This window comes from Rhineura floridana, chromosome 6, assembly GCF_030035675.1.
Source record: "Rhineura floridana isolate rRhiFlo1 chromosome 6, rRhiFlo1.hap2, whole genome shotgun sequence".
Taxonomy (NCBI): Eukaryota; Metazoa; Chordata; class Lepidosauria; order Squamata; family Rhineuridae; genus Rhineura; species Rhineura floridana.
Window position 1 is genome coordinate 153078976 of NC_084485.1, and position 18333 is coordinate 153097308.

General features: G+C 42.9%; 1 protein-coding gene across 4 annotated transcripts in view; it reads right to left on the reverse strand.

The window, feature by feature from the left end:
• COP1 (COP1 E3 ubiquitin ligase) overlaps positions 1-18333 on the reverse strand; it is a 215337-nt gene that overhangs the window by 176459 nt on the left and 20545 nt on the right. For all 4 annotated transcript variants that reach the window (XM_061634174.1, XM_061634172.1, XM_061634173.1 and 1 more), the window contains 2 exons: positions 6611-6730; positions 2582-2650 (listed from right to left, as the gene is read on the reverse strand). In XM_061634174.1, coding sequence (XP_061490158.1) covers positions 2582-2650; positions 6611-6730 — 189 coding nt within the window. The remainder of the gene's footprint in view (positions 1-2581; positions 2651-6610; positions 6731-18333) is intronic.

The window sequence follows — 18333 nt, forward strand, 5'->3', positions numbered from 1 at the left end:
CAGGACAGGGGAAGTGCAACCTTGCTCCTGCTTCTTGATCTCGTTGCAGCTTTCAGTATCACTGACCATGGGATCCTCCTGGATCGGCTCCATGGAATGGAATTGGGGGCACTGTGTTCTAGTGGTTCTTGGCAGTTATGCTATGGGGTCCCACAGGGGATTATTTTATCCTCAATGCTATTTCATATCTATATGAAGCTGCTGGGAGCAGTCATTAGGAGTTTGGGGGCAAAGTGCCATCAGTACACTGATGACACTCAGCTCTACTTTTCCATAATATCAGAATCAGGAGAGGCCTTGCAGGCCCTGGACCAGGGCCTGGATGGAGTGATGGGAAGGATGAGGAAAAATAAGCTGAGCTTGAATCCTGGCAAGACTGAGGGACTGTGGGTGAGTGTTTCCCATGTCTAACAAATTGGTCAACTGTCTGCCCTGGGACAGAACTGCACTCCCCTGAAAGAGCAGGTACACAATTTGGGGGTGCTTCCAGACCCAGCTTTGTCACTGGAGGCCCAGATAGCCTTAGTGGCTATAAATGCCTTTTACCTGGTAGGACAGCTACAACTGTTGCTGGACCAGGAGAGCATTGCCACAGTAGTTCAGGCACTGCTGATTTTAAGACGAGATTACTGCAGTGCACTCTACGTGGGGCTTACCTTGCTAACTAACTGCTATTAGCGTAGAATGCTGTGGCACAATTGCCAACAGGAGGGAGATGTCATGCCCCCCTCAGAGGACTCATCCGAGGAGGAAGAGGAATGGGAGATGGCAGACCCAGGAAAGGGGACAAGCAAAGATACAGCTCAGGATCCTTCACAAGACCAGGGGCAAGCCCCTGAGGAAGCCCGCCTGTCAGAGTCAGGAAGCGACCAAGAGGCTGCCACTTTCCCAGCAGAGAGAAGACGCCAACAGGTGTTGCAGCAGCAAAGGCAATCAGCTCGATTAAGGAGCAGGAGAGCTCGCAAGAACACAGGCTGAGTGGAAGCACCTGGCCTCGAACGCCGAGCATAAAATACTGGAAGCTAAGGGAGACTTCTTGCTAGAGTCAACATGAAGCCTTGCTGCAGATATTGCTCCGGCTCCCCTGTTGACCCATGCCTTGGACCCTGCCCTGCCTGATCGGATCTCTTGGTTTCTGGACCTTTGGACTACCTCAAGGACTTGACTCCCCTGCATCCTCCTTTGGTGCTTCCCAAACTGTAAACACGCTGGCTGGCCCCTGGTTCCTCCTGCCTAGCAGATTTATGGTCTGGCCGGCATCTGGTATCTGTCAATTAGGTGCTAGCTGCTGTGAATCCACCGTGTTTGACAGAAGACCCCATCGTCATATAACACCTCTGCTCAGAGATCTGCACTGGTTGCCAATTTGTCACCGGGCCAAGTTCAAGGCGTTACTATTGGTATATATAACGCCCTTAACAGCTTCGGACGGGTTTCCTTAGGGGATCACCTTGCCCCACGTGCGCCCACTTGAGCACTTTGATTTGCAGAAATGGCACTGTTATAGATGCCATATAATACTACTTCTACACTTATAAGAAATCGGTCTTTTAGTGTGGCAGCACCTACACTTTAGAACTCCCTGCCTATTGGCATCAGACAAGTACCTTTGCTGTCTTCTTTTTGGTGCCTGCTTAAAATATTTCTGTTTAGGAAAGCCTCTCCAGACATGTAGATGTGGTGTGTTTTAATCTCTTCCGAGTTTACTACTGTTTTAATCGTCTTTTAAATGTGTTAATTACCTTTTAACTGTTTTTATTGATAATTTTAATGTTTCTTGTAAAGCACTTACAGGTTTTCTTACAATCAAGTGGCATATGAATTTTGTAAAATAAATAAATGAGGGCAAACATTCACAATGGCCATCTTGGGTAACTTCCCTCCCCTCACCTAACAGGCCAAGCCTACTTTAAGTATGCTTGCAACCTGTGAGGTCTACACCTTCTCCCCCATGCTAACTCAGTTACAGCAAACCTTCATGTTCTATATAATCCAATAAACCAGGGAGAGTCAACATGGGCCCTCCAGGTGATATTGGGCCTCTGGACAGCAGTATTGACTACTCCTGCACAACACTGATATTCTTTCCCCCATCCTACATTTTGTAAAAAGCGGTTCAGTCTATCATAATATTAGTTCACCAGGAAATATAAAAAAGCATTCATCCCAGAATCTACAGCTTATGTACAAGACAACAGGCTTTTCACCTTAACATTTTTTAAACTTTACTACAAATATAAAAATAATAGTTATGCCCAATTCTAGTCCCAGCTGTAACTTACTTCAAAAAGCTGGTGTAACTGCCAACAAATACACTTTCCTTGACAGTCTTCTCTCTCAGCATATTAAAAGTAAAAGAAACACCCGATTCAAGTTGAAACACAAAACAAATATCATCTGTCACAGTTAACATGATATAGAGTCCTTCAAATCCATGTTTCAAATATTCTGTTGTGAAAGATTCCCACCCACACCTCTAAGAATACAAAGTGATATGCCAGCCAGCATTATTAAAAAGATTGTGACGGAAAGGTTTCAATAGTAGTAAATCAAGTAAGTGATATTACGCAAGTTACGTTACCTCTCTTTTGTTTCTCCTGGCAACCTTCAGGAATTCCATCAAAATCTGTAGCTGGGCAGCATGAGACTCCTGGAACAGAAGGGTAGCGATAAAAATGGGACTCAGTGCAAAAAAATTAAAATAGCTAAGGAATATAAAAATATTTTCTGTTTGAAAAAATGCATGTAAGGCACTGCTAAATTACTACAGATGAAACTATTTACAAAAACATGTACAGTGAGAAGGTGTAGTATGGACTTTATACATGTTACACAGCAACATGCAAGGGTGATCTCAGTACTGATGCCCTGGTTATGCTCATGCCATATAGGCTGCATCACACTTTGATTTGGTAGAATACTGCCTCCTTCTCAGTACGCCAGTGGCAATGATCTCCTTGTCTTTAGGGGCCACACAGCTTTTCTGCCAGCAGAGAAGCAACTATAGTAGCAGGGACCCCTTCTGAACCAAAGTAAGATATTTTTCAGTTTAGCTGGATGTTAACTATTTGTAAAATAAGCAATATCTCTGAATGGGCAGAAAACCAGAACAACTTGACCACACTGTGTGACTTCTCACTAGCTACACCTGTTACTTCTTAGCAGCCCCACCACATCTAGTAGGTACTAGCCAGCTACTAGCATTTAGATGGCATTAAGGAAACCTTGGTTGGAGGGAATTTGCTCCACAAAGTGGAGCAGCATTGGTTTAGGAACATGTATTCTCAGCACTGACTCCTTATCTATTATAAGCAATATTTACACCAACCCAATATTCTTTATATCAACACTTCTCCTCTGCACCCAAGTAGTTGAATTTATGCTGCTGAAAGACCATGATGCAATTACCTAAAGAGATCCTGGGGAATAATCTGATAGTGGAGGTTGTATACACACTGGTCATAATGTAGAGGAACTGATACTCTAATGTAGCGATGTGAAGGCCTGGAATAAAACTGGAACATTTCAGAGGGAAAAAAACTTTTCCTCTGAAAAACTGAAAAAAGTAGGATATGAAATGTTTTCTTTTAGAATGATGAATAAAATATTTAAGACAAGGTGTTCATATATTTACTTGCCCAAAATGATTTCAAAAAACCAGGAAGATTTTTACCTAAGACTACGGACAGTATCAGATCATTACAATTTGTGCACACTGAGGACAAGCAAGCCCTGAGTTGCACACTGGCAATGTTCTGCCTCCATAGTCAGAGGCACTATGCTTCTGAATATTCTGGGAACCACAGGAGGGGAGATGCTCTTGTGCTCATGTGCTTTTTTTTGGGCTTCGCACAGGCATCCAGATGGCCACTGTGAAAACAGGATGCTGGACTAGATGGGTCCTTGGCCTGATCCAGCAAAGCTCTTCTAACATTCTAAATGCATTTCTGATACAAGAGAAGGAAGGATTTAGTGTCTTCTTTGCTTAAAAGATTCCACTTGCTGGCATAGCTGGAGAACCTTTTTCTGGCCTCAAAAAACTGGGAGTGGGAGAAAGTATACAGCAACACAAAGGAGAAACTGATAGTAATAGAGAAAATGAGACTGATTAAATTTCATGAAGTATTTATTGAGTCTTGGTTCCCCCACGCCCCTCCTTTCTTTCAGCTTTTTATCAAAATGAGTGCTTTCAGTGCTTGACACTATGAAAGATTGGAGGAGATATAATAATTTTCAAAATACACAATAATTTTATTTAAAGATTTTTTAGATCACAGAATCGTAGAGTTGGAAGGGGCCTATAAGGCCATCAAGTCCAACCCCCTGCTCAATGCAGAAATCCAAGTTAAAGCATACCCGACAGGTAGCTATCCAGCTGCCTCTTGAATGCCTCCATTGCTGGAGAGCCCACCACCTCCCTAAGTAATTGGTGAACAGGACATTAAAAGGGTAGAGTTGGAAGAGTTTTATTGCCTATGTGTTTGCCATCTTGGGGTCCTTTGGGACAAAGGGTGGGATATAAATTTAATGAATTCACTGACAGGCAAAAACCCTTGTGATTTAAGAACGTATCTATAGCCAACAGACATCTCTATCAAACTTTAAAAAGCAGGGAAATTGGGCAGCTACAATGAATGTACCAGGAGAGCAGGAGACCTGACCCAGTACAATCCACTTCCTGTGTAGCTTGGAAGAATTTGGTAACATGTGCCTCTGAGCATATGGTGAGTGGTGGGAACACCTGCCATCTCCAAAGATGGAGAATTATATTTTGGTATGTTTGTTGGTGTTCTTCTTACTTTCACCTTTGTCTTCCTTGTTTATTTCTGTTTTTTCATTTCCCAATTTATTTCTCAATTTAGAATGAATTAGTCCAAAGGAAGAAGAAATTCTCTCTAGGCCTGCAGAAGAGGCTGCTGCTGTTAAGAGCTGGATTGCCAATTTAGTTGTCTTCTCTTTGTTCAGATCTACTCCACCTCCCCAAATTCTCTATGCATTGCCCTTCTCTATCTTTGCGAGAGAGGAGAGAGAGCACACACGTACACCTCCTGCAGAATAGGACTGATCATATCTCCATAAACTGCTGTTAACATATTCATGGAATTAGAAATTATATAATTAGTATTCATGATGATATCTTTGACATAGGCACTTTTTTTACTAATTGTTTTAAGAATATTTTGAAATCTGATTTAAATTAAAAAGCAATTTAAATAAAAAGATTTTTTTTAAAACCCATTGATTTTTATCCACCCTGTTCAAAGTAACAAAGTGACTTTCCATTTGTAAAGAGTACTTTAAAAAAATCAAGCACTGCATATTTTTCCATTTTTACCAGAATTTCCATTTTTCCGGGGCAGGGGGGAAAAACAATTTCCCCCCCATAGCTTCCAAATAATTAGATATCTCTAATGCAGGCTTATTCCACTTTCTTTCATTTTTATCTGAAGACTAATTCAAGGAGAAAAGTTATACAGTTCAAAAATACCACATCAGACTTCCAACCCAATTCACCAGATCTCCATTTATTACTTGTTAGTCCAACATCAACCACACCTGGTGGGGGGCAGGCAAAGTGAATATTTTTCATATTTTCATATCCCTTGAAAACACTTCCTGAAGCTAAGCAGCTTTGAGATTGCTCAGTGCCTGGATACGGGACCTCCTGGTAACCCCATGAAGACCACTTTGAGCTCTACTGAAGAAATTTGGGATAAAATAATATGAATCTGTGCACAAGAGACCTCAAAATATTTTTAAGATGCATTAGCAGACAGCGAGCTTTTTAAAAAGCTTAATGGCGCTTAAAGCCAAGCATTTATGCACATTAGTGCGCAACAATGTCTAACTATATGTATATCAGTTCACAGCAATGCAGTTGGGGGGAAGAGCACAAGCAATGACTTCTCAAAAAAAGATCAAATGATGCTAATGTAGAAGCAGAAGAACAATGGCTCTGTAAAGGTGAAAACAATGGCGGTGGAGGTTTCATGGGTTTTTTTTCATACTTTGCAACTGCAGTTTTCAGACCAAATCCCAATAATCATACACATTTATTGCAGCACTAAGCCCAGCAATCTGAATGTAGCCCAGCAATTGGGTGTCCCAGTTCACCAGATCACAAGAAGCCATTTCAACAACCCCAAGAGCAAGCAACAAAAACACATTCATAAAGTTTCTTGTAGTTGCCCATTATCTTTCTTTTGGGCTGGACTTTCATGATAGAGTGAGCCTGCTTTACTGCATCATGCTGATACATTATTTCAGCCTTGCAATAAAAATACAAAAGCCTATTAAAGACACTAACCCCCAAGAATTTTTACTGAATTCCCCTTTCCTGCTCCCAACAAGTAATTAAGCAAGGCAATCACATCTGTTTCAGTTCCAAGCATCCCTACCTGATTACTTAGGATAATAACTCACCACACAAGTTACCAGGTGGGTGGTCATTTACAACATATATTATAATGGTATCATGTAATAAATATAACAAGGAACCTGGCATCACAATGCTAAGAAAGGGTCACGACATCAGCTTTGGATTAGGATTTCACTGAGCCAGAAAGAATGCTCCTTAATGTATTGATTGAGAGAAAGGAAAAAAGCTTACTGCCTCCAGCTGTTTTTTCTTCTGGACCAGGAGTTCCAACATTAAGTTAACATTGGCCAAATCAAGGTTATCTTGATCTGTTCCCAGCAAATCTTGAAATATCTGCCACCTGTGGCCATTCTAAAAAAGAACAAACAAATCATCAAGTCATGTTCTAGTGAAGTTAGCCACGTATATGGATTCCACACAACCCCGTTATGAGAAGGCACTTCCCACACAAAAATTCCTCCCCAGTCTCATGTGTTTTTATATTGTTTTTTAAAAAAATTAAACTATGTTTTTAAATTGTTTTTATGTTTTAAAATTTGTATATTTGTTTGTAATGTTTTTAATTGCTGTAAACCACCCAGAGAGCTTCGGCTATGGGGCGGTATATAAGTGTAATAAATAAATAAATAAGTGCAGGCTACCCTACTGTACACTATTCTGGAGGTTGCCCTACAGTGGGAGTGGGGCAGCAAAAAGCCCTAGCGCATGAGCAAAACACTGCTTATGGTTATTTGGTTCCAAACTTTTGAGACGTACAGTGGAAACTTGATTTCAAAGTACAGGGGAGACAATTAAACACATTGGAACTAGGGCAAGACACTGTGTTCATTCCCCTTTAGGAAAAAAGAAACACAGGGCCCAATTTCCTAGGGTATAGTTTAACAGGAAGAACTGTAAATAATTTACTATAAGCATGAATGTAGCAGAGTGGTGGCTGCTGTCCTTTGGTGCATCCACTCCTGACGTAACCCACTCTGGACCCTGCAGTTTATAGTAACTATTGCCTAGTCCTAGTCATAAGTAGCTCCTTTTCAGGCAAGAAGGGAAGAGTGGTGGTAGAACAGTTGCAGGAGTTCCCTGAGTGCCTTTTATCAGTTATGGCTGGTGGCCAACTATGGCCATTCTCGGACAGAGACAGCCTGACTGCAGTGATCCATGCATTGGTAACCGCATGTCTTGATCATTACAACGCGCTCTATGTGGGACTACCCTTGCACCTGGTCTGGAAGCTCCAGCTGGTGCAAAATAGGAACCGACTAAGCCAGCATAAAACACCAGTGCTTAGAAGCTTGCACTGGCTGCCCATATGCTACCAGGCCAGGTTCAAGGTTCTTCTATTAATTTACAAGGCCCTTAATAACTTGGGTCTAGGGTATCTTAAGGACCACCTGATCTCTTATATTCCAGCCCGATGATCACTGAGATCTTTGGAGCAGTCTCTGCTGGTGGTCCCCCATCATTCGGATGCACAGCTCACAGCTACTAGAAGTCTTGCATTCAGTGCTGTGGGCCCAAGCCTGTGGAACTCCCTCCCAACTGAGTGTACACAGGAACCTTCTTTGCTGAACTTCAAACACATAACTAAGAATTCCTTGTTCCAGCAAAATTTTAAGGTAGTATTTGGTTTTATGATAAATTGATACTATTTTATTTTCTGTACAGTTTATTTTTATTGTACACCTCTTAAAACGCTAATGATTAAGTGGTATAGAAATGTATTAAAGGAAGACCAAACAAGAGGTGGGTTGCTTCCATAAAGGAAGCCACAGACCTGAACTTACAAGATCTGAACAGGGTGGTTCATGACAGATGCTCTTGGAGGTCGCTGATGCATAGGGTCGCTGTAAGTCATGATCGACTTGAAGGCACAGAACAGCAAATGTATTAAACAAATAAAATAAAGAAATGGCCTCAAGCATTCTTAGGAACATAGGAAGTTGCCTTACATCGAGTCTGACCACTGGTCCATCTAGCTCAGTATTGTCTACACTGACTGACAGCAGCTCTCCAAGATGTAAACTGGGTTTTCTCCCAGCCCTACCCGGAGATGACGGGGATTGTATTTAGGACCTTCTGCATGCAAGGCAGATGCTCTATCTCTAAGCTACAGACCTTCCCAGTGTAACATGAAGCCAGCCTCTAGTTTATTTCCTCCCTAGTGCACTGAAGGAAGGAGTGAGGGAGGAGCAAAGTTTGTGTTCAAATGAAAACATTGTTTATATATGGTTAAAAGTGACATGTGAAAATGCTATTAACAAGATTTGCCCTATGGAATAACGAGACAAATGGAGAAGCTTTCTTAGCTCCCGAGAGCTCTGGAACCGGCAAGCTGCCTCTGAAAACACCATATTCTAAGCATTTCCATAATAAAAAACCTTCCTAATTATCAGTTATTATTAGCTATTAAACACAAGCTTATTTTAGGGCTAGACTATTCTAAAAAGAATGATGCTGAGTATCTCTAGATACAGTACAGTTTCTAGCTGGAAATGGGATCTTTTGTTTGGTTCATGAAAATTTCCCAGTGGATATTTAATTACTGGCTAAAATACTAGCCAGATCATACATGACCCCATGGTGAATAAAAAGGATGAATTTAGAAGAAAAAGGTTAAAATTAGCTGTACAAAATTGGAAAAAGAGGATTACTGAATTGAGAAATCAAATGATGGAAAATATTAGGGGACCTTAATTGGTAAATTTAATGGAATATTAAGAAGGAAGAATTCATTAATAAATTATGTGTATTAAAAGCTTGAATTGAAAAAGTTATATTTAGAATTTGTGAATATTGTTAATTTATTATGTGTTTTAGAAAAAATGAAACTAATAAAATTACATTTCAAAATGATATTTGCTAAAACTTAAAAGAAATGTCAGAGTATGGCAAACTTAAGTTTTTGAAAGCAACTGACTTGAAAACAACTGTGTGTGTGTGTGTGAGTGTGTGCAGAGCTTGGAAGTAACTCGTTAGAAATAAGAAGTTACTTGTAATTCACTACTTTTTAAACTAACGAGTGGGTAATTCCATTACATTTTGCAAGTAACAGAACGACTAGTAATTTCCCTACTTTTCAGCCGTGACTTTAACGTTTTCACGATAGGTTTGGACGTTACTTGGGGGTGGGATCAAGTGGAAGTCTTCAGCTCCTGTGACTGGTGGACACAAGACATGTGCCTCACACAGGACTTCTGCGCAGCCTCTCTCTTCCCTCGTGCTCTGTTAGGAGGCACGAGGGTAGAGGTGAATAGGCAGGGGATCGTGGAGTGCCTGAGAGAGAAAAAATGGACGGTGGAGGAAAAAGCCAGGGCATGGATGACGGAAGAGAAAGCAGCAGCAGAATGGCGCTGAAGAGGTGTGGAGGTGAGTGACGATGATGTGTGTGTGTGTGTGTGTGTGTGTGTGCTCCCTGCGCATCCTGCCACCCCCAGCTGCTCATCTCCCCTGCATCCCCTTCACACCTCCTGCTGCCCACCTACCCCCGCTTGTGCCCCCACCGTCCCCACAGCGTGTTCTGATGCCCCCCACTGCCCCCCCACCTCTCATTCCGCCGCCGCCCCTCCTACCCCACCTCACCTCTCGTTCCCCCACCGTCACTGCACACCTCCTGCCGCCTCACCTCGCCTCATGTTTCCCCGCCGCTGCCGCCCCTCCTACCACCCCCCCACCCCGCCTTGCCTTGCCTCTCGTTCTGCCACCGCCGCATTTCCTTAGCTTACTCTGTGTCCTGCCCCCCCTCCCGGATTTGGACTCTGAAGAACCTAGAAATCCCTTCCCTCTCTCACACACTGTCTCTCTCACAGTCTTTCTGCTCTCTCACACACACTCTTTTCTCTTTCTCAGCCACACACACACTGTCTCTCTCTTACACATACTCTCACTCAGTCTCTCACAGTCTGTCTGCGCTCTCTCTAACACACACTCTGTCTCTCTCCCTCTCACTTACACACACTGTGTCTGTCTCTCTTACTGTCAGCTCTACACTGCATCAGCAGTGTCAGGGGGGGCTGGAAATTCCTGGGTCTTTGGCAGGGAAGGAAAGTCCTTAGCCAGCAGTCGGGTTGTAAATCTGCCAGGCCTATCCGAAGCGTACTTGCCGAGTCAGAAGTCCAGAAGCGAGGTCAGTGGAGGTCTGGGATCAATTGCGAAGGAGGTCAGTCAAAGAGATGCTGCAGGGAAACTAGGTCTACACAAAGCCACGCCTGACGTTACAGTCAGCAACAAGCTGCAGCCAAGGTGTGCCTTATAAAGAGCAGGATGGACAGCAGGTGTGAGCCCTCAGCGTTTGGGCCTTAAGGAGACAGGCCTGCCTCTCTTCTGCCTGACCTTCTGCTGTCTACGTTCTGCAGGTGAGGGGGGAGTATCCCGTTCACTGTCTGTGTCTGGCTGCAGGGCCTCTGCTGTCCCTGGGGTGCTCTGCAGCTGAGGGGCAGAAGGAGCTGGATTCTCAGGAGGCTCCTCCGTGTCTCCTGCTGCTCCTGGGTCTGCTGCTGTTACTCCCGAGTCGTCCTCATCTGAGGAGTCCTCTGACGGGGCCATGACACTTACACAGTCTCTCACACACACACTCACACACTGTCTCTTTCACACACACTGTCTCTCTCACTCACTCAGTCTCACACACACACCTCATCCCTCTTTAGCTACAGCACAGGCAACAAGTTCTGAGCAGCATTATTAACAGCCGTTCGTTTTGCACTAGCCGCTGCCCCCCAAGCCTCTTCTCAGACCGGGAAGCAATTAACAATGTTAAAGGCTTTATTAATGCTACTAGAAGCCCACAAGGAGAGGCCTAATGAAGCAGAAAAGCAGGGGGGAGATGGCAGAGGAACTGGGGGTTAGTGGTGGGTTTCATATTCTTACCACAAAAGGTCATTAATGTTTTGGGCTAAGAATAACTTCTTGCTTGCAACCCTTGACTGTGAATCCAAACTTCAGTTTCTGCGAGCCAGTCACAAATAAACCAGAGACCAGTTAAATCAGGCCTGGCATCAGCATGCAGTCCTCTCAGGTAGATGCTATCAGGTCTCATTATAGATGCCTGCCCTAATCCTGCCCCATTAATCCCCCTCCCTGTGAGACACCATTTTGATTTTCCACTCAAGGGAAGGGTAGCCACTGTGGTGCCCTCCAAATGTTCTTGGACTCCAACTCCCACCAGCCCCAGCTAGCATGGCCAATAATCAGGAATGATGGGTGTCGTAGTCCAGCAACATACAGAGAACATCTTGTTGGCAACCCCTGACCTAAGGCTGGTTCACATTGGATGGGTGCCTCATTAAAGAGTGGTGTGCCTGTGAATGAGCCATCCTCACAGATCAAGCGATCACATATTCAGTGAGAGAACTTTTATATCACTTCACATTACCTCAAAGTTTCCAGTGTGTCAGTTAGTTCACACCCTCAGTTGTGAAGTGATATCCATGCATGTGATATACATTGCCTAAAATGTTTAAGCAAGAAATCCTTGTCTCAAATGAGCAGGAATGACTGCAGCTTTCTGTTGAAGCCAACCTGGTTCACAGAAACTGAGCCCCAGTACCTATTTTCTATGTGCAGACCCTTCACCATGATGACATATCACATGTTTTTGCTACCCACCTTTGGAATGGTTTTGATTTGGGGGTAAGACCTTTGCAGGTGGAGACTGACAAGCAGGGTTGACAGATGTGGTGCAGCAAATTGAAACCCCACCTCTACAAACACAAGGCACTGTGCATAGAACCCGTCTGGTCAAATTATTTTGACACCTGGGGTGAGAAATCCCACAAGTGCCTCTGTTTAATTCATGACTGTTGTAAAAATACAAGTCATTAATTAAATAACTGATCGATTTGCTGCCATTTCATAAAACCCAAAATCTGCTGTCTGAAGCAGGTGCCTCGCTCTGACTAATGGTAGGACTGGCCCTGTGGTGCATCAAGAAATAGCTCCCCTCATGTGAATTAACATGTAACGCCTCTGACACAAGTGTAGACTGAATTATGTCTTGCTCAAAAAAAAGGTTTTATTTTTCAAAAAAAAAAACCTGGCAATGTTATGTCAAATAAATAAATTGGGGAAAAGAAAAAAAGAAATACCCCAAAATTATGTCTTCTTTTTCTGAATTCTGTTGTATTTTACCAAATCTGGGTCAACACTCAACTGCAGCTTGGTAGTGGTGCGTAATCTTGCAAACACCATACTCTCAGGGTACTATTCCCATATTCACATAATAGCTTGCACACGATTATTTTGGCACAAAAGCAAAACTGCATGTACACAATATCAGTCTGAGTATTGTGCCCTGGGATGGCTAGACTTTCTATCAGACATTGGCAGCAGAAGAGCAAACGTGTCCACAAAACACTGTGAATGGGTGCAAAAGTCATGTGCAGTTACAACAGATGAGAAAGTGTGAACAGGAAGCATGACCTACCCCGCCAGTCAAAGCAGTAATGTATGTGTGTAGTGTGCAGTGACCTGATGAAACTGCATTTATTGCTCCAGCTCCCTCATCACGTGCTTCTGCTGTGTTGTTTTAAAAATCGGCCCCAGCCAGCATAGCCAATGGCCAAAGGTCACTTCCAGACAGTAGCATAGTGGCAAATTCAGAAGGGAAGGGTGTGATGTTCCTATATTAATGTATATATGGTAAGTGTTGGTTGTTTAGAAGATACATGGTAAGTGGAGTGAAAGAGGAGGGGGAGTGAATGGGCAGTAGAATGCTAGATGATTGTTTAAAATGGCTGAACGTATAAAAGGAAGAGTGATAGTGGAATCTGGGGGGAGAAGAGAAAGAGTGGGTTGTTTGGTGGGTTTGAGAGAGTGGTTTGCCAGGAGAGAGTGGAGAAGGAGGGGGGTGGAGTTCGGATTAGTATTGAGTAAAACCATATGCTTATGTGCCTTAAGAAGAAATCTTGTTAATCTTGTTAGCTTTGTTATCTTTAATAAATACTTAATTTGGTTTACCAAAGGCCTGATCCTTGGCTGGGGTTTCACAGACCAGAAGGGAGGGTAAGGTAATGACCAAGGCTGAAGGGAAACTGTAACAAATGGTGGCAGCGGTGAAGAGAATAACAATACCAGTATTCAGAGTCTCTGGGACTACTGGTTATAGGACATGACTGGTGGTGCTGCCTAGCAGGGGGATCTGTTGAGATCTGTGCTAGAGCGGGGAGAGAAACCATATAAAAGGACAGTCCGGACTGGTGGAGTCCCTGGTGGTGCCTAGAGACAGGCAGTAACCACAAGCAGGTAGGAACCTGACAGGGAGAGCCAGGGAAGGGCGTCACAAAGGGTCCACTGATGTTAGTCACAGCCATGCTCCTTCTAAGATTATAGTATAATATGGCCAGGTTTGAATACTATTTTCTGCTTCTCTACCTTTGTTAATGCCTTTTGCCACAACAGATGTCCCGAAGAGCTAATCAGCACAAAAGGGGAGTGTGTTAGCTATTGAGAGAAGACTTCTCAGTGGCTGACTCACCTCCTTTCACTCTGATTGCCTCCAATCAGCAGAAAAAGACAAGGAAGCACCTTAGAAGATTCTTCTCAGTGGCCAACACACTCCCCTTTCATGCTGATTGGCTCGTAAGATGCTGGAGACATAGAGACGCTGCTGGGATCTGGATCCCAAAACAGTGAAGGGTCAAAGACTCCCTGAGACCCTGGACAACTACACCCCTGCTTCCAGACAATCTGATTATTCAACATTCATCCTGATTTGTTTGCACAAAGTTTGCAGGGAGGTTAAGTGACATGGACGATATATTGAACATTTGTTTGGATTTGTTTGGAGGGAGGCTAGACACTGCGGCAAGGCAGTATTATCCCACACTTTTCACTGCATCTTCCCACCACTTTCCTTCCTAAGATTTTGTTGGGGAAAACATATTTGTTGTTGTGCAAGAGCAACTAATCATCTTAAACTGCACAACTTGAATATGCCAGTATGTGATTGAACACCACCCGAAAACAGTGAAAGTCTGCAAATCCCCAGAAGTGTTGCAGTCCAGCAACATCAGAGGGGGTCACTTTCCCCAACCCAACTTACACAAAAGGACTGAAGCCACAGAGCTGTCTGGTTACTTCAAATCAGTATGTGAGTGTCCAGAGCTTGGAAGTAACTCGTTACAAATAACGAGTTACTTGTCATTTATTACTGTAAAAAGACATTCCTTGTCTGACGTGCTCTTTGAGCATCTTGTTCTTTTCAAACATAACAGAAATGTGTTATAAAAGCAGCATTTCAAGTGTAAAATTTGATTTCAAGTGTTAGGGTATCATGGTATCATCATTGCTTGAGGGGGCATGTGAGATTGTGTTATGCCATTCTGTTAATCTTATGCATAAAAAAGATTATTCTACTACCCCCTGTGTGTGTGTGTTTATTTTTAATATTGTTTTGGGCTACTTAGATGTGCAGCAGCCAAGGCCAGCACCTTGTAGGCGTTTTTTTTAAAAAAGCAACTGAAAAGTAATTGTAGTGATTACTTTTGAGAAAAGGTAAAGTAATCAGTTACTTTCACAGCAATTTTAATTGTAATGGTAATTACTACCTTTTTGGCCAAGTAATTGTAACTGTAATTTATTACTTTTTAAAAGTAATCTTCCAAGCTCTGTGTGTGTGTGTGTGAGAGAGTGAGAGTGTGATGAGCCATGAGACTGGCTGTATACATACTACAGCCAGCACGGATTTTTTTGCATTCTTCAATGTTAAAGTGAAAATTCCCCTCCATTCTGATGCTTCCCATAAGATCATTTCAAAACAAAACCTTACAAAACTTATAGTCCTGAACTCAGAAAAGCTTGCTTAACAACACATATCATAAAACACTCAGGGAGAATCAAGAGTTCAAAGTGTAAAACAAGAGGGGGGAAATCCACACCCCACTGGACTTTTTTCTGTAAGAGTTCTCTTAATTTGTTGAAATTAAAAATTAGCCATGTTCACAGAGTACCTGTAATCCTATTCCTGACCTTGCCCCATACTCTGACCATCTTCTACAGTTTAAAAGTTTTAAAAAATGCATGGCCGATTTTTAATCAATTTAAGAAATTTAACATTGAAGTCTATCATAGCATTGGGCATGCTCAGTAAGAACCATCAGTGATCTAAAAGCCAGACTCACAGCTATTTGGCTTGGCTAATCAGGGGGCCACACCCATGTCAGTCATTTTTTCCACTTTTAACTGTCATGGCTTCCCCCAAAGAAACCTGGGAATGGTAGTTTGTGAAGGGTGCTGAGAGTTGTTAGGAGACTCCTATTCCCAACAGAGCTCCAGTGGCCAGAGAGATTTAATAGTCACCCCTCTTCTGGTGATTGTAGCTCTGTGATGGGAATAGGGTGTCATCAAACAACTCTCAGCACCCTTCACAAACTAACATTCCCAGGATTCGTTGGGGGAAGCCATGACTGTTTAAAGTGGAAAAAGATGTCTTTCATGGGTGTGGCCAGGGACAGCTTTGGTTTAAATTTGAGTGTCCGCTGTAGAATAAAAAGCTGGGGGGAACCCTGAAAAATAACAATACTGTTAACAATGTTTTCCTTTTCGAAAGGAAAGGGGCTTTCCCTCTGCCCAGTGCCCACTCACCCAATCTCCCCCCATCTCCACCTCCCCTCCACCTTCCTCCCTACCCCTATAAAATGTTAAAAAGCAGGGAAATTGGGCAGCTATAGTGAATGCACCAGGGGAGCAGGAGACCTGACCTCTTCTCTGAGATTCTGTACTGCCCTACAAATTTGTGAAAATGCAAACACAAGTTGGGTTGGTCTTTCACAGTCCAATCCACTTCCTGTGTAGCTTGGAAGAATTTGGTAACGTGCCTCTGAGCATATGGTGACTGGTGGCAACAGCAGCAATCAGGACTGCATCTCCAAAGATGGAGAATTACATTTTTGGTATATTTGTTGGTGTTCTTCCTACTTTGCTTCTTTCTGGTGTTACTACTGTTTCTACAGAGAATCTAACCTATAAAGTTATATTTCTCTCATTATTCATCCTAGAAATCTGTGTCAAATTTATTGTTATTAATTTCAAAGTCTTTTTATTGGTTAGTGTCATATGATGGTTGAAGACAGCCTTTTGTCTTTCAAACTGAAGGTTCTATTCCATTTCTATTTTGGGTGCATTGAAAGTTGAATCTGAAACTGCAGTTTGATGTATAATTGTTTGTTGTTATGTGCCTCCAAGTCGACTGCGACTTATGGCGACCCTATGAATCAGTGACCTCCAAGAGCATGTCACGAACCACCCTGTTCAGATCTTGCAAGTTCAGGTCTGTGGCTTCCTTTATGGAATCAATCCATCTCTTGTTTGGCCTTCCTCTTTTCCTACTCCCTTCTGTTTTTCCAAGCATTATGGTCTTTTCTAGGGAATCATGTCTTCTCATTATGCGTCCAAAGTATGATAACCTCAGTTTCATCATTTTAGCTTCTAGTGATAGTTCTGGTTTAATTTGTTCTAACACCCAATTATTGGTCTTTTTCGCAGTCCATGGTATGCGCAAAGCTCTCCTCCAACACCACATTTCAAATGAGTTGATTTTTCTCTTGTCCGCATTTTTCACTGTCCAACTTTCACATCCATACATAGAGATCGGGAATACCATGGTCTGAATGATCCTGACTTTGGTGTTCAGTGATACATCTTTGCATTTGAGGACCTTTTCTAGTTCTCTCACAGCTGCCCTCCCCAGTCCTAGCCTTCTTCTGATTTCTTGACTATTGTCTCCATTTTGGTTAATGACTGTGCCGAGGTATTGATAATGATGTAAAATTAGACTGATTATAATAATATGTTACTATGTAAGCAATGAATCTAGCTGTTGGAAAAAACAAAGTTGACCTGCCGAAGATGCATATGTTCAGCCTGTTATGCTTAAACCACTCTATTTAAGGAAGGGTGGGCATGATCAAAAAAAGAGAACATACTTAGAAATTTGCTAGAATATATTTGACCTCTCACTGAGCCAGTCCCCATGTCCACTGGAGACTATTCTGCAGAATAGTCAGTGCCATTATTACACAATTGTCTTTGAGTTTTTTAGTGTAAATTATGCAAATTATGTAAATTACATTATCACACTCACAGCAGACTTTTATTTCACTTTAGACTGTCATGGCTTCCCCCAAAGAATCCTGGGAAGTGTCATTTGTGAAGGGTGCTGAGAGTTGTTAGGAGTCTCCTATTCCCCTGACAGTGGCTCTAATGGTTTAAGACTCAGCCCCTCTTTTGGGGATTGAAACTCTCTGAGGGGAACAGGGACTTCTCAGCACCCTTCATAAACTACACTTCCCAAGATTATTTGGGGGAAGCCATAACTATCTAAAGTGAAATAAAGGTCTGGTGTGGAAGTGGACAGGGACAGCTTTGGTTTAAATTTGGGTGGGAGACTACATGTGCCTGCTGTAGAATAAAAATTTGGGGGAAACCCTGAAAGACAATGATACTGTTCACAATGTTTTCCTTTTGTTTTCCTTTTGGAAAGGAAAGAGCTTTTCCCTCTGCCCAGTGCCCACCCACCCAATCTCCTCCCCTCCCCTTCTTTCCCTTCTCTCCCCCTTCCCCCTCTTCCCTGCCCCTCCCCAAGGACAGTTTCACCTTTCCTATGAATGATTGTACAAGAGTAAATCCCACTGGACTCATAAAGTATGCAAATGATCAAACCTGCCCTCCCCTCCTCCTCCCTTCTATCCCCTCCCTTTTGCTCCTTCCCTCCCCCTCCCTTTGCCCCTCCCTCCCCTTCCAATCCCCTCTCTCGCCCTCTCTTCCACCTTCCCTCTCTGGTCCCCTCCCCTTCCTCCTACTCCATGGTCAATTTTACCTATTCTAAGCATGATTGCACAGGAGTAAATCCCATTGAACTCAGACCTGCCCTCCTCTTCTCCCTTTTGTTCTATTTCCATCTCATTTGTTATATGCCACCCTGGGCTTCTACTAGGAGGAAGGGTGGGATATAAATCTAATAA